General features: G+C 45.8%; 2 protein-coding genes across 7 annotated transcripts in view; one reads left to right on the top strand and one right to left on the bottom strand.

Moving 5' to 3' along the window:
• Nucleotides 1-93: 93 nt before the first annotated feature.
• Nucleotides 94-13,526, top strand: ANKS3 (ankyrin repeat and sterile alpha motif domain containing 3). Of its 4 annotated transcripts, XR_012849560.1 has the most exons (18): nt 94-201; nt 3,844-4,023; nt 5,424-5,622; nt 5,753-5,874; nt 7,388-7,469; nt 7,758-7,893; nt 7,979-8,119; nt 8,242-8,379; nt 8,470-8,564; nt 9,263-9,424; nt 9,701-9,825; nt 10,000-10,141; nt 10,846-11,018; nt 11,137-11,213; nt 12,221-12,307; nt 12,391-12,481; nt 12,650-12,757; nt 13,123-13,526. XR_012849560.1 is itself a non-coding variant. In XM_075830475.1 (17 exons), the coding sequence occupies exons 2-16, from the start codon at nt 3,866-3,868 to the stop codon at nt 12,471-12,473; spliced, it is 1,920 nt and encodes a 639-aa protein (XP_075686590.1). In that variant the 5' UTR covers nt 94-201; nt 3,844-3,865; the 3' UTR covers nt 12,474-12,481; nt 13,123-13,526. The 4 variants fall into 4 exon arrangements, 3 of the variants coding, with proteins under 3 accessions (XP_075686590.1, XP_075686589.1, XP_075686591.1); XM_075830475.1 differs by lacking the exon at nt 12,650-12,757; XM_075830474.1 differs by having other exon boundaries at nt 12,650-13,526.
• A 120-nt stretch (nt 13,527-13,646) lies between these two features.
• LOC142655846 (glucagon receptor-like) overlaps nt 13,647-19,398 on the bottom strand; it is a 73,739-nt gene continuing 67,987 nt past the window's right edge. For 2 of the 3 annotated variants that reach the window (XM_075830468.1, XM_075830467.1), the window contains exons 12-14: nt 14,994-15,132; nt 14,644-14,685; nt 13,647-13,784 (exon numbers count right to left, since the gene is read on the bottom strand). In XM_075830468.1, coding sequence (XP_075686583.1) covers nt 13,713-13,784; nt 14,644-14,685; nt 14,994-15,132 — 253 coding nt within the window. In that variant the 3' untranslated portion in view covers nt 13,647-13,712. The remainder of the gene's footprint in view (nt 13,785-14,643; nt 14,686-14,993; nt 15,133-19,398) is intronic. The other variant, XM_075830469.1, reaches the window with a different exon arrangement.

The raw sequence follows: 19,398 nt of genomic DNA, 5'->3' as shown, positions 1-19,398 counted from the left end.
CCGAAAATGTGATTGGTTATTATTACTGTCAGTCATTAAACAGTCGGTTTATGTTGCAAAGCACTTTGGGATATGTAGTTGGCAGAAAATCGCAAATTAGAAGTTACTGATTAGAAGAAGACTACAGATTCCACAGTCCTGCGCGGGAAGGGGGGTACATCAGCTGGGAGGCTAAAGGCTGTACTTCCAGAGCGAAGAAAGGTATTTATATCCTTCGTGTAATTGTGTCTGTGTATTAGGAGGAGGAGAGGTCTGTGTCCTGGTGTCTGTGTATTAGGAGGAGAGGTCTGTGTATTAGGAATAGGAGGAGAGGTCTGTGTCCTGATGTCTGTGTATTAGGAGGAGGAGAGGTCTGTGTCCTGATGTCTGTGTATTAGGAGGAGGAGAGGTCTGTGTCCTGATGTCTGTGTATTAGGAGGAGGAGGAGAGGTCTGTGTCCTGATGTCTGTGTATTAGGAGGAGAGGTCTGTGTCCTGATGTCTGTGTATTAGGAGGAGAGGTCTGTGTACTGATGTCTGTGTATTAGGAGGAGGAGAGGTCTGTGTCCTGATGTCTGTGTATTAGGAGGAGGAGAGGTCTGTGTATTAGGAGGAGGAGAGGTCTGTGTCCTGATGTCTGTGTATTAGGAGGAGGAGGAGAGGTCTGTGTCCTGATGTCTGTGTATTAGGAGGAGGAGGAGGAGGAGGAGAGGTCTGTGTCCTGATGTCTGTGTATTAGGAGGAGGAGAGGTCTGTGTCCTGATGTCTGTGTATTAGGAGGAGGAGGAGGAGAGGTCTGTGTCCTGATGTCTGTGTATTAGGAGGAGGAGAGGTCTGTGTCCTGATGTCTGTGTATTAGGAGGAGGAGGAGGAGAGGCCTGTGTCCTGATGTCTGTGTATTAGGAGGAGGAGGAGAGGTCTGTGTCCTGATGTCTGTGTATTAGGAGGAGAGGTCTGTGTCCTGATGTCTGTGTATTAGGAGGAGGAGGAGAGGTCTGTGTCCTGATGTCTGTGTATTAGGAGGAGGAGGAGAGGTCTGTGTCCTGATGTCTGTGTATTAGGAGGAGGAGGAGAGGTCTGTGTCCTGATGTCTGTGTATTAGGAGGAGGAGGAGGAGAGGTCTGTGTCCTGGGGTCTGTGTATTAGGAGGAGGAGGAGGAGAGGTCTGTGTCCTGGGGTCTGTGTATTAGGAGGAGGAGGAGAGGTCCGTGTCCTGGGGTCTGTGTATTAGGAGGAGGAGGAGAGGTCTGTGTCCTGGGGTCTGTGTATTAGGAGGAGGAGAGGTCTGTGTCCTGGGGTCTGTGTATTAGGAGGAGGAGAGGTCTGTGTACTGATGTCTGTGTATTAGGAGGAGGAGAGGTCCGTGTATTAGGAGGAGGAGAGGTCTGTGTCCTGGGGTCTGTGTATTAGGAGGAGAGGTCTGTGTCCTGATGTCTGTATTAGGAGGAGGAGGAGAGGTCTGTGTCCTGATGTCTGTGTATTAGGAGGAGGAGAGGTCTGTGTATTAGGTGGAGGAGAGGTCTGTGTATTAGGTGGAGGGGAGGTCTGTGTATTAGGAGGAGGAGAGGTCTGTGTCCTGATGTCTGTGTATTAGGAGGAGGAGGAGGAGGAGGAGAGGTCTGTGTCCTGATGTCTGTGTATTAGGAGGAGGAGGAGGAGAGGTCTGTGTCCTGATGTCTGTGTATTAGGAGGAGGAGGAGGAGAGGTCTGTGTCCTGATGTCTGTGTATTAGGAGAAGGAGGAGGAGAGGTCTGTGTCCTGATGTCTGTGTATTAGGAGGAGGAGAGGTCTGTGTCCTGATGTCTGTGTATTAGGAGGAGGAGGAGAGGTCTGTGTCCTGATGTCTGTGTATTAGGAGGAGGAGGAGAGGTCTGTGTCCTGATGTCTGTGTATTAGGAGGAGGAGGAGAGGTCTGTGTCCTGATGTCTGTGTATTAGGAGGAGGAGGAGAGGTCTGTGTCCTGATGTCTGTGTATTAGGAGGAGGAGGAGAGGTCTGTGTCCTGATGTCTGTGTATTAGGAGGAGGAGGAGAGGTCTGTGTCCTGATGTCTGTGTATTAGGAGGAGGAGGAGAGGTCTGTGTCCTGATGTCTGTGTATTAGGAGGAGGAGGAGAGGTCTGTGTCCTGATGTCTGTGTATTAGGAGGAGGAGGAGGAGAGGTCTGTGTCCTGGGGTCTGTGTATTAGGAGGAGGAGGAGGAGAGGTCTGTGTCCTGGGGTCTGTGTATTAGGAGGAGGAGGAGAGGTCCGTGTCCTGGGGTCTGTGTATTAGGAGGAGGAGGAGAGGTCTGTGTCCTGGGGTCTGTGTATTAGGAGGAGGAGAGGTCTGTGTCCTGGGGTCTGTGTATTAGGAGGAGGAGAGGTCTGTGTACTGATGTCTGTGTATTAGGAGGAGGAGAGGTCCGTGTATTAGGAGGAGGAGAGGTCTGTGTCCTGGGGTCTGTGTATTAGGAGGAGAGGTCTGTGTCCTGATGTCTGTATTAGGAGGAGGAGGAGAGGTCTGTGTCCTGATGTCTGTGTATTAGGAGGAGGAGAGGTCTGTGTATTAGGTGGAGGAGAGGTCTGTGTATTAGGTGGAGGGGAGGTCTGTGTATTAGGAGGAGGAGAGGTCTGTGTCCTGATGTCTGTGTATTAGGAGGAGGAGAGGTCTGTATTAGGAGGAGGAGAGGTCTGTGTACTGATGTCTGTGTATTAGGAGGAGGAGAGGTCTGTGTATTAGGAGGAGGAGAGGTCTGTGTATTAGGAGGAGGAGAGGTCTGTGTATTAGGAGGAGGAGAGGTCTGTGTATTAGGAGGAGGAGAGGTCTGTGTATTAGGTGGAGGGGAGGTCTGTGTATTAGGAGGAGGAGAGGTCTGTGTCCTGATGTCTGTGTATTAGGAGGAGGAGAGGTCTGTATTAGGAGGAGGAGAGGTCTGTGTCCTGATGTCTGTGTATTAGGAGGAGGAGAGGTCTGTGTCCTGATGTCTGTGTATTTAGGAGGAGGAGAGGTCTGTGTATTAGGAGGAGGGGAGGTCTGTGTCCCGATGTCTGTGTATTAGGAGGAGGAGAGGTCTGTGTCCTGATGTCTGTGTATTAGGAGGAGGAGAGGTCTGTGTATTAGGAGGAGGAGAGGTCTGTGTCCTGGTGTCTGTGTATTAGGAGGAGGAGAGGTTTGTGTATTAGGAGGAGGAGAGGTCTGTGTATTAGGAGGAGAGGTCTGTGTCCTGGTGTCTGTGTATTAGGAGGAGGAGAGGTTTGTGTATTAGGAGGAGGAGAGGTCTGTGTATTAGGTGGAGGGGAGGTCTGTGTATTAGGAGGAGGGGAGGTCTGTGTACTAATGTCTGTGTATTAGGTGGACGGGAGGTCTGTGTATTAGGAGGAGAGGTCTGTGTATTAGGAGGAGGAGAGGTCTGTGTCCTGATGTCTGTGTATTAGGAGGAGGAGAGGTCTGTGTCCTGATGTCTGTGTATTAGGAGGAGGAGAGGTCTGTGTATTAGGAGGAGGAGAGGTCTGTGTACTGATGTCTGTGTATTAGGAGGAGGAGAGGTCTGTGTATTAGGAGTAGGAGAGGTCTGTGTATTAGGAGTAGGAGAGGTCTGTGTATTAGGAGGAGGAGAGGTCTGTGTCCTGAGGTCTGTGTATTAGGAGGAGGAGAGGTCTGTGTCCTGAGGTCTGTGTATTAGGAGGAGGAGAGGTCTGTGTCCTGATGTCTGTGTATTAGGAGGAGGAGAGGTCTGTGTCCTGATGTCTGTGTATTAGGAGGAGGAGAGGTCTGTGTATTAGGAGGAGGAGGAGAGGTCTGTGTATTAGGAGGAGGAGGAGGACAGGTCTACATGGCAGTGATATAACTAGTTTTCATCCTGTAAATTAACTCTTTAATATTGTAGGACATTGTGAGTTGTTGGTGACATGGCAGAACTCAGCGATGAGGCCAGCGAGACGGAAATGCTTAGCCGCAGCCTGACCATGTGGTATGGAGAACCATTGGACGGGCAAGAGTTGTCATTGGACCTTCACACAGCGGCCTCTATTGGTCAATATGAGGTAGTTCAGTGCTGTGTGCGCAGGTAAGAATACCTCTTTGCCCTTGTTTGTGACATTTAGTAATTAATTCGTCATAATTTCTCCTGTAAAATAAAAATATTGCCTAAAGCTATGGAAGCCTTTGAAATGGTGAAAAATTATTTTTTTACGTATGTTAGTGATCACCTGAAGTTGCACTAAGTTTTGGGCTGCAATCTTCATTCTTTCATTCATGTTCAGACCCCCCTAATATGCAGTTTGCAGCCTGCTCCTAGTTTCAGACTTTTCTCATGTGTTTTGTCCCTCACAGTAATACATGCTGGATGTGAGGTCTGTGACTCCAGGATGCTGCTCTCTTCTCTATCTCTCATGTATCTGCACAGCTTCATCCCTGTACTGGTTTCTTTTTCTACAGTCCATGAGGAATCTCCTCTCCCTTGTGCTGACAGACACTGATGCTGAGGAGTGTGTGATCCCCCTCCCTGTCTGTGGGTTCTTCCCATTCTCTCTCCTTTCTCTGTGTGATTTTTATTTTTTTTTTCCCCTTCCATCCCCCCTGTGCTTTCCTCCCTAACTACTTTCTGATTCTGACAGCCTATGTGATCTGCTCTCTCTGAAGACTTGGATGCTTTCCCCCCTCTCTACACTCTGATCTGCTATGTAGAACCTCTTCCCCCATACCTGATTTTATCTCTAACACTGAGAGAAGGGAGGGGGGGGGGGGGGGAGAGTAGATAGAGATGACATCACTCCCCCGACAGGAGCAGTGTGCTGTCAGATTTATGTCAGAATTTGCAGGACAACTAGCTAAGTGAAGGAGTTGCAAAACGGTAAATCATTTTTAATGAAGACTATTGAGAGAGTTGCTTAATTTTACATTTCGGAAGCAAATGCATAGCAAAAATAATAATCCGTGCACAGGTGTCCTTAGCTTTTAAATAGGGGTCCCAGAGTCGTCCTCTTCTGTCAAGTTTTGATAACCCTTCTAAAAGCATTAGGCTAAATTCACACGTCGTGGTTTTTCAACGCAAATTTTTCCCTTTTGTAATGCAAAAGTGTGAGATCCATGTCCAATCCGCTACAAATCCACGAAAGCTGAACTCCTCCTTAAAGGGGTTTTGTCGCAGATACGTTAATGGAGTATCAATCGCATCGGTGGGAGTCTAACCATTGAAACTGGTTGCTGAAATGAGGGGGCTGCGGTGCCTTTCTTAATACCATGCTCAATAGGCGCCATCAATTGTACCTGTTTGTCGGAGCGTGCTGACATGACATCAATAGCGGCAAGTCAGGTGACCGCGGAGGGCAATCGCTGGCTGCAGCGGTGGCATCACTATAGACGACATGGGAGGGAAATGCTCTCTAACCTTTATCAGTGCCTGTTCGGGGAAGGTTGGAGTTATTACTGCACCTGGTAACTACTGTATTCTATGTCTTTGCACAGGGGAGATGTGGATCTGAACCAGCCGAACCTGGGTGGATGGACGCCGCTTATGTACGCGTCATACATTGGTCACGATGCTGTGGTCAGCCTGTTACTGGAGGCAGGGGTGGATGTAAATTGCCGTACACCCAGCGGGCAGACACCTCTTATGTTAGCAGCTAGTTGTGGGAATGAAAGTGTTGCTTACTTTTTGATCCAGGTATGACATCCCAGGCAGCGGGTTTTGGTGCCCCATCTCTGCCCACTTGGTATTGGTTCTTCCTTACTGCTTGATATACAATTATTACAGTTTTCAGGCAGCAAATGTAACTTTTGTTTTACTACTGCAGCAAGGAGCGGAGATTGAGGCACGAGATGCCCGTGGCTGGACCGGATTGTTTCACTGCACCAGCGCTGGGCATCAGCGGATGCTGCGATTCCTGCTGGAAAATGGAGCCAATGGAGATGCGAAGTAAGATTGTAAGATGGTGTTAGGTCACATTGAGTGATCGTTCCCTACGGCTTGTTTATAATACGTTTTAGTAATGAAAACCCGCCCTGACCATGTCCTGCTGACACTGGTGCCCTGTTTGTTAGGGTATGTTCACACGGCAACGCCAATTCCGTCTGAAATTACGGAGCTGTTTTCAGGCGAAAACAGCTCCTGAATTTCAGACGTTTGGACAGGTGCACGCGTTTTTCGCGGCGTCTTTTACGGACGTAATTGGAGCTGGTTTTCATTGGACTCAATGAAAAACCGCTCCAATTACGTCCCAAGAAGTGACATGCACTTTGAAGCGGGTGTCTTTTTACGCGCTGTCTTTTGACAGCGGTGCGCAAAAAAACCAAAAACCTGTCTGCACAGAACTCATTGAATTCAATGGGCAGATGTTTGGAGCCATTTTTTCGGGCGTAATTCCAGGCGTAAAACGCATGAATTACGTCCGTAAATAGGGCGTGTGAACATACCCTAACAGTGTATTCGAGACCTGGACAATTAGACATGATGAGGACGGGTGTTAAGCCTGAGCATGATAACAAGATTGTTCCCATTCAATGACCGCAAACAGGGAGCCTGAAAACTATGAAAGGAATAGAACACAAATTAGCAAATGACTCAAGGGTATGAAGACTGTGGACTAATCGGGAGTTACATCCTGATTTATACTCCAGAGCTGCACTCACTATTCTGCTGGTGGAGTCACTGTGTACATACATTACTTATCCGGTACTGATTCTGAGTTACATCCTGTATTATACTCCAGAGCTGCACTCACTATTCTGCTAGTTGTTACAATAAGCAGTCAACAATGTTGACGAGTGCTACTCCCTAACTACTTAGCTGAACTCTACTACACTACAGTCAGGGAGATTTAGTTTGGTCTGTTATCTTATTATGTTGGGGTAAGTACCACCGTCTCCCGGAATACAAGTGTTGACTAAGGGTCGCATACTCTTTACGGACCCTGAACTGTCCGGGTTTGCTGAGATGGGTGAGCTCCGAATCTTGCAGTATTGCAGATGCTAAATAATCAAGATAAATACAAGAGTTTATCGACATGTAACAAGATGTTTAAAAGTGACCCATGGTTGTTGGGTTTGTCTTATCAGGACAAACCCCTTTCCATATGTCCTATTAAGGCATATGAACATAATAGAGGGGGTCCTCTGCTTGGTACCCCCCCCCCCCCCTCTTTATGAGCCAGGGCTGAGAGTAACTAACAAGCAGCGTCTCTCGCTCTGGTGGACTCGGGCTGCCCATATATTACATAAAGGTCATTCATCTGAATGGCCGGCATGTAATACTACAATTCCCCTACAGAGTAAATGCTCGGCCGATAGCAGCTCTCATGTTAAAGGGGCTGTATGTGAATAGACCAGCCCTTTAAGCCCGATGTAATATGTCAACATTGGAATTATTGGAATAGAAGGTGCCAAGTCCTGGCCCAGATCCCTAACTGGAAAATTGCTTTTAATCCTTATAGGGAACCAGTGTACGGTTTCACACCCCTGATGGAGGCCGCAGCTTCTGGGCATGAGATTATAGTGCAACATTTACTGAATCATGTAAGTCTCCAGAAAATCCCTCACATCACGGCATAACTAGGTAGATTTGCCATTCATGCGTCTTGGAAAGCTGCGTGATAACCCCTGTAGGATCTGTATGGCCGGCCATACTGGTTTTTACCCATCTGTCCAATCTATATGTAGTAGATGAGAACTCCCAGCTATAGCGCCAATGTCCGGTAACCTTGTCATAGTGCCTTCTGTTATATGGAGAGTAGTCTCATCAGAGCTTGTAGGACTGGAACTACTTGTCCTGTCGATCTTCAGGTTCTTGTTATATTGTTCTAGGGGGTCAAACTCGTAGAGATGGACCGGAATGGAGATACTGCCCGCATGTTGGCAGCAAGGTACGGCCATTCTAGGATAGTTTCCCTGTTGGACTCCCATCGTGTCAAGGGATCCCGGACTCACAGTAGAGGATCAGGTAACATCGGGCAGGTCCTCGATGACTAGATACTGGTTAGATATCCAGTATATTTTATTACATTGTGTTCATGATTTTTTTTTAGTACGTCATGAAGATCAAAGCTCATCTGATGAGTCCTCCTCAACACCCCACCGACACAGGCACCAACGTAAGGTTAAAGGTCCCAGTATTCACGATGGTCCTCAAGCCCTGGCCAAGATAACAGGTGGTGGACCCAGCTATGGTGATTATGGATCCTCTCAGTCCAAGTGTCCTCGCTATTGGTTTAGATTGTCCCCCTCTTTTGCACTCACCTGTACTATACACATTATATATGTACAGTATACGGTTTCCTCTTTACTTTAGGTGATCAACTCCCTCCGCAGGGTTACGTTACCTTCAATGATGTGGACGGTGAGACTGGAGGTTCAGATGATCTGAGATATCGTGATGTCACCTCGCCTATCAATGAGCGCGATGTGGAGAGTAATGGGAGCAGTAAAGGTTGGTACTAAATAACCTCAGGAAATCTATACTGCACTGAGGTCCTCTATATAGTGCATGACTTATAGGAGGATATCTTCTATATTTCAGAGGAGGGGTACACTGGTAGACAGCGGAGCAGTAGCAGCGAGGGGATATGTATCAACACCGGTGTGAGCAGCGAGGCCTCCTTGGAGAGCAATGAGGTACGCATGGCACACTTGGGAAGCTTGCTGACTTCAGATGATCAACCGCTTTCTGTTTTGTTCCCTTTGGCGCTATGCAGTTTTTAAAGTGTACCTTTTTACTTTTATAAAACTTTTGACATGTCAGAACTTTTGATTGGTGGAGGTCCAAGCATTGAGACTTGCACCGATCACTAAAACAAAGCTGTAGAAACGCTCAGGTGAGCGCTGAGCCGCTTCGTCTCTGCTCGGTTTTCCTCGGAAAAACGAGCAAGCGGTGTACGGGCTCAATAGAAAGTCTATGAGCCTATACGCTGCTCGCTCGGCTTTCTGAGAAAGGCCGAGCTGATCGGAAACGAAGCGGCGTAGCGTTCACCTCCGTGCTTCTGCAGCTTCGTCTTAACGATCTGTGAGGGTCTCGGTGCTCAGACCCCCACCAATGAAAACTTGTCATGTATACTTTGAGCCTTGGCTTGTAACTTTAAGTATTCGCTTGTGATCAAGCACTTAAAGAGGTTGTATGAGATACGAAAAAATATATGCTTTTTCCAGAAACAGCGCCTCTTGTCTATAGGCTGTATCTGGTATTGCAGCTCAGTCGTGTTCACCAGACACAACCAATGGACAAGTTAGTAAGAAAAAGCAGCCCCTTGCTTCTAATCTTCTACTGTCCTTTTAAGTGCACCTTGGTAAATTTTAGTTTTATGTTCTTTTTTTAGGACTCTGATCCAATGTTGGAAACTGGCAATCGGAAACACACCAAATCATTTGGCAAAGGGAGACAGCGCAATGGTGATGCCCACGCTGCCCCTGGACCCTCACACTGCAGGGCATCCAACTCCCTGGCAGATCCAAACATTCCACCGTATAACGGGCCCGAGGTACAATACCTGACTGTATACAGGACTCTTTATTGGAATTCCAAGGGTGACCTTACCACATTAACTGCCCAGTCACGTGATTATGGTGCTTACAGTGGTGTATCCTGGGTAAATTCGCGTCAAGCCTCATCCACCCTTCGGTGTCTGATTTATTTATTTATTTTTCAGCGTCATTTGTTCATAGGTGGCGCTACTGTGCACATGGCTTGAAAATATGTTATAATCTCCATGTTTCTCATTTGTTATATGTTATCTCCATGTTTGTTCTCTCATCAGGACCTGGCAGAGCTTCTGGAACAAATCGGATGCTCCAAATACTTGTCTGTCTTCCAGGAGCAGGACGTTAATCTCCGAATCTTCCTTACCCTTACAGAAACCGACCTGCGGGAAGTAGGCATCACGTAAGTAAAGGGCGGTGGCATTTGTGGTTACACAAAGACGTTCTCTAAAGAGTCACGTTATTTATACAGCGACTGACCTGAAGCTCCCAGTACCTTTTCAAAAAGAGGTTCTGCAGCAGTTGAACTATGTATTATGATGAATAATGTACATTATATGTGTATTTTATCTTGCAGCTTATTTGGACCAAAGAGGAAAATGACATCAGCCATTGCCCGTTGGCATAGTTCTGCCCGTCCTCCAGGAGATGCGTTGGAACAAGCCTATGCCGACCGTCTGGAAGCGGAGATGCAAGAACTAGCCATACAGCTCCATAAGGTATAGATGTGTGGAGTGCTCGGTCATTCTTGCAAGTTCTTTTATTAAATGGGAAATATTCTGCTTTCTTACAAAAACAGTGCCGCACCTGTATCATGGGTTGTGTCTGGTATTGCAGCTCAGCCCTATTGATGTGAATGAGGCTGTGCTGCAATACCACACACTACCTTTGGGAGGGGGTGGCGCTGTGTTTGGAAAAAGTTTTGTTTTTCTAACTCTGGACAAGCCGTTTAACTTTAAAAAGAGCTAAACTTTCCTCCTAGAGTTCCCTCTGTACCATATGTCGGATCGTTAGGGTATGTTCACACGGCGGGGGTCCGTAACGGCTGAAATTACGGGGATGTTTCAGCCTGAAAACATCCCCGTAATTTCAGCCGTACCGACATGTGCAGGCGCTTGAACGCCGCGTCAATTACGGCCGTAATTAGCGCTGCTATTCATTGGAGTCAATGAATAGCGGCTCCAATTACGGCCAAAGAAGTGACAGGTCACTTCTTTGACGCGGGCGTCTATTTACGCGCCGTCATTTGACAGCGGCGCGTAAATATACGCCTCGTGTGAACAGACAAACGTCTGCCCATTGCTTTCAATGGGCAGATGTTTGTCAGCGCTATTTTCGGGCGTAATTCGGGGCAAAAACGCCCGATTTACGTCCGTAAATAGGCCGTGTGAACATACCCTTATTGTTTCTCTTTCCTCCACAGAAGTGTGAGGAGAGGGACACTTTGAAAGGGCAGGTGGACCAGGAGAGAGAACTCAGAGCTGTAGCCGAGGGCTGCCTCATGGAGCAGGACACAAAATGGACTACTTTTCAATGCCAGTTGGAAGCCACCAGCAACTTAGCTACTGATGCACAGCGGGCACTTGCCCAACTTTGGTACTTAGCGCTATCAATATTAAACTAATATGCTATGCCAACATAATGCTCCTTTGTGCTGCACATTTAGCCTTAACCGTTTGGACTGCACCGTTTTTTTTAAATATTTTCATCATAGGAATTGCCAGGAAGAGCTATCAGTGCGACTGGGCAAAGTTAACACTACAAGGGCACCTGTATCTAACAAGCCTACAGGTAAGAGGTTTGTTGAACAGGAAGGGAAGGGGCTGTAATACTGTGAACCTCCGCTACAAGTGTGTCTGCGTTTCATAGTACGGAGCAGTGAATGGAATGAAGGGAAAGCGGCGCCGTGGCCCCTTCAAAACAGCTGACCGGGGGGGGAATGCCGAGAGTCAGACCCCCACCAATCAAATGTTAATGGATGGCCTATCCTGAGGGATAGGCCATCAATTTTTTTTTTCTCACTGGAAAACCCCTTTTAAAGGCTAGGCATGGCTAAGTGTTATAGGACTTGTCCCATCTGGACAACACCTTAAAATAAAGTCGCCCTGTCGATCAACTGATCGCCGTGACTACGGCTTTCTCTAACCCCCGTTGATACGATATCCTTACAGAGGATATGTAGTTTTACATGGATCCCATTGAAATTAATGGCCGACCGTGTCGTACATGGTCGCATGGAGTCACCCAGACTCCCTCCAACACCTATGGAAAATGGGTTACCCAGATGGGACCGACTTGTACTAACACTTCAATGAGATAAATAAATCCATAAAAGTTATGGCAAAAAAACACAGAATTTTAAACAAAGGTCAAATGGGAGGGGGTGTCTACATGATAATGGGTGATGCTGACTGGAGGAATTCTGCTGTCAGACAGGGCTCTCCACTTTCTACCCAACTGTTGAGTTCAGCAGAACAGCTAATAGTCAGGGGGTTATATATTGGGCGCTCCTCCATTCCCACTTTTTGAACACCTTAGGAACAATGTAAAGGCTCAAATTTAATCTACCCCTGTCCCAATGTAAAAGGGATTGTCTGGTTCCTTGTAAATTTTCCTATTATGAAATTTGAAGTACTAAATGGGGTCCGCCAATAGAGGGGAGAACCGTTGATTTCATTGGGACACAATGTAATGCTCTAAGTATTGAGCACCAGGTTTCTCCACCAATATCTGCTGTTGGTCTGAATAATGGGAGTATCCTGTATCTTGGGTGATAACGTGCTTGCTTCTCTTGTTAGGTGTTCAGGGAAGTAATGCCACCCCACCAAAGTCTTTGAGCGTGCAGGAGATCTCCACGTCCCTGGAGGAAAGCACAGGGGTTTTAGGTAAGCTGCGGTCTATTTGTCAGGATACCACCCCATGTACCCCGTCATACTAGAATGGACATAAATGGTTTCTATATCTACAGAGAAAGCCGTAAGAGCGCTGCAAGAGAACCTGGAAAAGATGAGAGGTTCAGACCAGGGGAGACATAAATGGCCAGATCCTTGAGGAGCCGGGTAAGAGAGACAACATCGCTTTCATAGTCTTCTATGACCAATTTGGTAGTTGACCTCTTGTTTGTCAGGCAGAGGGTAGTAATACAGTTATGGTAAGTTATGTAGGATGATGCTCAGGTAGTGATCCAAGGGACACGCACATCTAAAAGTGATTGTTTCCTTTCTTAGAAGGGTCTGTGGACAATTAGTTTATCCCAGGGTGTCCTGCTGCTGAGATTCCCAGTGATCAGCTGCGATCTAGCGATCTGCTGCCATCTAACGATCAGGCGATCATCTGTGAGTGTTCAATTCCCCTGCAATGACCCCCACAGGAGAAATCAAGCACTACACCGCTCCTATTGAAAACATTGGGCTGCCTGGGTAATGCATGGCTGTGTTGGGTTCCCCAAGGAGAGAGATGTTCTTTGTGGTCGGTCTCCACTCTGGATAATAGACGAGGGTTTCATACCAGACACCCCTGTAATATCTAGATCAACCAGTGAGCACTACGTAGAATGGTCAAGCTTTATTTATATAAAACCAGAAAACTCCTTAAAACTTTGGACTGAGTTTTTTTTAATAATATACTTGTGTCCAGAATTCTGTGAAATCGATAGCTTATAGACTTGGATAATGGCACACACTGATCTTCCCCTTTCTAGGAGACTCTCTTGCCATACCTCAGACGGTGGGTGAAACTTTCCACCCCGAAGATGTTCCGATCCTAGATGGCGCTGCCCATAGCAGCCCCCCGCTCTTCTCAGCTCAGATGGCCATGCGGTGCCCATTCTGGGCTGAAGGTGTTGGAGGCAAACTGCAATCTCTGGTGATATATTCTACTGATCCCTTTTTGCAGAAGGTGCAAGGGGGAAGGTGAAATTTCGATGCATTCCTGTTGAAGTAGCCATTGCCAATGGTCCACGAGCCGGTTTTTAATGCTGGTCTAGAATCCTGTCAATGATTGTTATTTTAGCAGAGTGGTTAATAAGGTAGGCTGTGCCCCGCAGGCTCGAACAATGGAGCACGGCTGAACTATTATGTACTCTCAATAAAATTATGAATGTCTTTTAGGCTTCTTTTTATTTATTTTTACCTCCCTGACTTCATTTCAGCAGTAAATACAGTCCTGGTGAGGTGTCAAGATGCCGCCTATAGATACCAACCCCCCCCCCCCCCCCCCCCCCCGTCAATATTTGTACTTGTTTGTATTAAGGTACTTTTGTATTAAGTTTGTCATGTAACCAGGTGTCGGTCACCGTAGGCACAACAAAGATGAGCCGTCCATTTTCCACAGTTGCCATTTTTTCTGTATTTCGTATTTTACCTGAAAAGGCAAAGGGGCCAGAATTATTATTACATCTTCAAATTAGCCATATATACCAGTGTGTAATATAAGGAGTTATCCGGGACTACTGCCTATCGGCAGGATAACGGGGCTGCTCATACAGCTGTGCCTCATCAGACTGAGCTGCAGTACCAGACACAGCCACAATTATAAGTACGGCGCTGTCCCTGTGTAAACAACGAAGGGGACGTCGCATTTCTCTGGAGTGTTATGCCCCTTCTTTCTGAGGTTAGGATATCAACCCTTTTTAATGTAGCCTTGAATATCAAGCTAACTGATGGAGCTTTGCAGTTCTCTGCTGATACAATTCTGGAGCCAATTTCATCAGATCCAATCACAATTTGAGGTGTATGGGAGCGTCTGACTGTCCCAGGCGTGGGGGGGGGAATGCGGATCAGGTATGTAGGGTTTCAATATGCCGGTGGCAGCAACTTATCCCCCTGTCCCAGATTTAAATGATCATGCGTGATTGGCCGGATGATCGAGGTAGATGGCTGATTTGGTTGGTAATTATTTTATATGAATGGCCGTCTGAAGACTTTTTGCTAAGCAGTGGCGGGAAAGGGCACAATATGGCCGCTGTTACCCAGTGCCGGGACTAGGTTATCTAATTTGGTGAAGAAAGGGGTAATCTGTCAATCTAACTGTGCCCCCCCCATAAAAAAAAAAAAAAAAATGTAAGCAGGATTCACAGTAATTTCCAAGTCCGTCAGATTATAGGGAACATGGTACAGTTTGTTATATCCAATTTTTCAAGTATTCGTAGAACTACGACTGCCGCTATGAATGGTATCCGTGACCATCATGATATCCGTGACCGCCTATAAGCTCTACTTACCTCTTTATTAGCAAAACAGTACAATACCGCAACAAGAAAACCCTGGAAGACAATGAAAAGTAAATGTGTTTGCGTGACTTCTACTGTCCACAAGTGAGCTAAGGATATTGTAGGTAATATATTTAAAGAGGTTTTACAGGATTAGAAAAACTTGTCTTATTATAGAAACAGTGCCACACCTGGCTACAGGTTGTATGTGGTATTGCAGCTCAGCCCAATTCACTTCAATATTCGCAGCTTTTTTTTAAAAGATATAAGCCATGTTTTTTTAATTCTGTACAAATCTCCCTCATAGGTTATAGGACAATGGGTTTTCTAAACTGGATAATCCTTTTAAACAATTCTCTCACCTGGAATGAGCTGAAAAAGAGGTTAAAGAAGACCTTGACGTAGCGAAGGATCCCTGATGTCTGCTCATCCGTAGCGAAGATGAACACCACCTCGTGGATCCCGAATAGTGGGATGAGAGTCAAGGTCGCCTTGGCCAATCTATAAAGACAGAAGCACGTATCTGAATATGGAGCCTGTAGTCTAAGGCCTGGTTCACATCTGCGTTGGAGGCTCGGTTAAGGACCTCCGTCGCAGATCCGGATGAAAACACGGCAAGCCATGAACACCCAGATGGAAACCTTTTAAAGTCAATGGGCTTCGTTGGGCCATATGCCCTTCCTTGGCTCCTTTGCTGGACGCCATCCTTCCCTCTGTTTTTATAGGAAAAGGCTTTTATTTCTCACAAGTAGATTTTCCTATACAATGAAGAATATTGTCCTTGTCCTATCATCAGAAGTGCTCACGACCAACCCGGTACATATCTCAATCCATTTTCGGAGCTTACTGAAGACTGATATATTAAGATTAATCGGAGCCATATAAATCTGTCTTCAATAAGCTCTTAAGTGCCCCCTAGTGGTGGCTGCAGGCATCCAGAATTATACCATGTAACTATGGCTGTGTAATTTTGACTCAGGGAGAGGTCTTTTTACGTGGAAACCACTTCGGAATCCGCACCATAAAGCGTCCGAAATCGCCCCCTGTTGATTTCAATGGGAGGCAGAGGCATCTTTTTTTTTAATTTATTTTTGTTAATTATTTTTTTCCTTTTTCCCCGGGTGGCTTTTGGCTTAATGTTCTTTCTTGACGTGATTTCGGCCTCTAAACTCCCAATGAAATCACTAGGGGGCAGAAAAAACCCACGGTGCTCGTTTCTGAGCATTTTTTGAGGTAGATTTTTTTGCCTGCGAACTAGGCCTTAATGTTATGTCTCCCTATAAAACGCCCCAATGTGGGGGGTGGATGGAAGCATGCGCTGTATGTAGCATTGTATGTCGCTCCGGGATTGGAGGAGCCCCCTCACCCAAGAGGTAAATGGCGTTTTACATACAACATGTACATCCTTATGTAAACTAAAAATACCTGATGTTCACAGGACAACATAGTTAAAAAATGATGGCCTCCACGAGTGGATAAGTGATGAGTGGCAGAACCGTGTACTCTGATGTAACAAGGATCCGCCAAGCACAAAGTGCACAGAGGGGTGATGTTTATATTAGCGGGGGAATGGCGGCGCGCAATCTGAGAAACCGATTCAAATTAATAAATGACATGACCATAATTAACTTTAGGTTGTATTCAGACGGTGCGATTTTTTTTGGCACTTTTTTTTTCCCCTGCGAGGCCGAAAACTGCACTGAAAGAAACGGGGTAATAAAACGGAGAAGGGTATCCTGGGGATTCACATTATTTGCGGTTTCCGTGTCCGCTTGTCATTATTTGCAGGAACAGCAGAACTGTTCGGGTCATGAATTTCCCCAGCAGCGGCAAAGAATTTCAAACCCCCCCCCCAGCACTTCATGTAATGATTATAAGAGTATGTTCACATGGGCTATTTTCAGCCGTTTTTCAGGCTGTAAACGCCCAGAAAAACGGCTAAAAATATGGTGGCTGAACGCCTCCAAACATCTGCCCATTGATTTCAATGGAAAAAACGGCGTTCCGTTCCCACGGTGCGTTTTTTACGCGGCTGTTTTTAATAACGGCCGCGCAGAAAAAACGCCTCGTGAAAAGAAGCGCATGTCACTTCTTGAGCTGTTTTTGGAGCCGTTTTTTATTGACTCTATAGAAAAACCGCTCCAAAAACACAGCGAAAAACGCTAGTTGCTTAAAAAACGGCTGAAAATCCGGGGCTGTTTTCCCTTGAAAACAGCCCCGTATTTTCAGCCGTATGTTGTTAAACGCGTGAACATACCCTAAGAACGCGGTAGGGAGACGGAGCAATTCTGTTAATAACGTTTACTGTGGGAATTGTTATTTAGGCAATTACCTAATATATTCAAATAGTTTCACGAAAGGTGAATCTATGTATTAACGATCGCAAATTACCCATAATCCCCCAGTGCTCTTTCATATAGAAGAAATGAATGCCCCATTGTTACCATGGTTACTGACTTTACAGGTTCGATAGAGAAATACTTAAACCATTGATTTATCTCTTTCAGGAATGGATGGGGGTCGGGGGACATATTAACATAACAGGATGCCGGGTTTAATACGGTATTTAAAGAGGCTCTGTCACCAGATTTTGCAACCCCTATCTGCTATTGCAGCAGATAGGCGCTGCAATGTAGATTACAGTAACGTTTTTATTTTAAAAAAACGTGCATTTTTGGCCAAGTTTTGACCATTTTTGTAGTTATGCAAATGAGGCTTGCAAAAGTCCAAGTGGGTGTGTTTAAAAGTACAAGTCCAAGTGGGCGTGTATTATGTGCGTACATCGGGGCGTTTTTAATACTTTTACTAGCTGGGCGCTGTGAAGAGAAGTAACATCCTCTTCTCTTCAGAACGCCCAGCTTCTGGCAGTGCAGATCTGTGACGTCACTCACAGGTCCTGCATCGTGACGGCCACATCGGCACCAGAGGCTACAGCTGATTCTTCAGCAGCATCAGCGTTTGCAGGTAAGTCGATCTTACCTGCAAACGCTGATGCTGCTGCAGAATCAACTGTAGCCTCTGCTGCCGATGTGGCCGTCACGATGCAGGACCTGTGAGTGACGTCACAGATCTGCACTGCCAGAAGCTGGGCGTTCTGAAGAGAAGAGGATGTTACTTCTCTTCACAGCGCCCAGCTAGTAAAAGTATTAAAAACGCCCCGATGTACGCAACTAATACACGCCCAGTTGGACTTGTACTTTTAAACACACCCACTTGGACTTTTGCAAGCCTCATTTGCATAATTACAAAAATGGTCATAACTTGGCCAAAAATGCTCGTTTTTTTAAAATAAAAACGTTACTGTAATCTACATTGCAGCGCCGATCTGCTGCAATAGCAGATAGGGGTTGCAAAATCTGGTGACAGAGCCTCTTTAAGTTTTAGAGAATAATTATTGCCCGGCGGTAATTTAGTAGGTTTAATAGCACCCAATAGATGCCCCATGCCCTGGAGGCACAACAAGGAGCTGTAGGGTATTGTACATTTTATGCAAATCAGCGAGTGCCTCTCAGCTGATTAGTCGAAAGAGATCACCTGACTGGCTCTAGAAGCGGTCATGGATCCGGTCAGGTGATTCTTCTTGACCAATCAACTGAGAGAGATTTTGCATCCCATTGTAAAGAACTTATTCCAAATTTCAGGGACTTTTCATAGCGTGCTATTGCATCCATGTTTAATGCAACTTATGAATGCCGTAAATAAGAGGTCTGTATTGGTGACAGGTCGTCATTAACCCCTTGGTGCCGTGGCAATTTTTCTAATTTACATTTAGTTTTTTTCCTACTTGCCTTCCACAACCAATAACTTTTTTTATTATTATCATTTACTCGTTGACATAGCTAAATAAGGGCTTGTTTTTTGCGGGGCGAGCAAAGTTTTTAACGGCACCATTAAGGGTATATTCACAAGGGGAAATTGCAGACGTATTTTTGGAGCATAAAACGCCTCCTAATACTCCACGAAATACACTTGCATTACACCTAGGAACAGCTCCCATTGAATTCAATGTGAAATGCGCTGTGTAGTTCAGACCAGGCGTATTTTTACGCCCCTGAATTCAAATACGCCTCATAAAAAGCATGTCCCTTTTTGATTCATTTTTGGAGCAGAGTTTACATTCCCACTACAAAAAAATACTTCAAAATACGCTTTGAAAAAGCTTCCAAACACGCCTGAAAACGCTTTAAAAATCCGCTCCAAAAACGCCTTAATGCAAAAGCCGTTTTCTCTTGAAATCAGCCCTGTATTTTTTTGTCTCACACATATATCGTGTGAACGTACCCCAAAAAAATCTTTGTGGTGTGGAATGGGAGAAAACTGTGATTCCTCCATAGTATTTTGGGTTCACTTTTACGGCATTCAGTCTGGTAAAAACAACACGTTATGTTGTTAAATGGCCATGATCGGAGTGATCTCAGATCCAAGCAATTTAAGTGAAGTATCGGCTGTAACATTCAGCCGAAACCCGCTGAGAATGGAGCCCATAACATACAGTTACGCCAAGAGAGTGAGATGGATACAGATGATATTGGTGACGTCTATGATCTTGGACCACCACGGACTTCCAGAATACAGGTATCTAAAGACAAATTCGACCACTTTGGCACTGCTCAGAGAATTATTTTAGGGCTTATTCAGACAAATTTTTTTTTTTTTTTTTTTTTTAATGGCTGTCACATGGCTACAAGTATATTCTATGGGGCTGTTCACACACTAGTTAGCCCGTGAAAAAATAGGACATCCTTTTTTGTCAGTTTTTATGGATCC

Source organism: Rhinoderma darwinii, chromosome 6 (genome assembly GCF_050947455.1).
Source record: "Rhinoderma darwinii isolate aRhiDar2 chromosome 6, aRhiDar2.hap1, whole genome shotgun sequence".
In the NCBI taxonomy this organism is placed as follows: domain Eukaryota; kingdom Metazoa; phylum Chordata; class Amphibia; order Anura; family Rhinodermatidae; genus Rhinoderma; species Rhinoderma darwinii.
Note: the sequence above shows the minus strand (reverse complement) of the source record. Positions and strands in the feature narration are given on the sequence as shown.

Excerpts from the sequence above, each read along its gene's own strand:
- ANKS3 (XM_075830475.1), top strand. The coding sequence starts at position 3,866 with ATGGCAGAACTCAGCGATGAGGCCAGCGAGACGGAAATGCTTAGCCGC. Across the intron at positions 11,214-12,220 it reads TGTATCTAACAAGCCTACAG|GTGTTCAGGGAAGTAATGCC; the intron begins GTAAGAGGTTTG and ends TTCTCTTGTTAG. Across the intron at positions 12,308-12,390 it reads GGAAAGCACAGGGGTTTTAG|AGAAAGCCGTAAGAGCGCTG; the intron begins GTAAGCTGCGGT and ends CTATATCTACAG.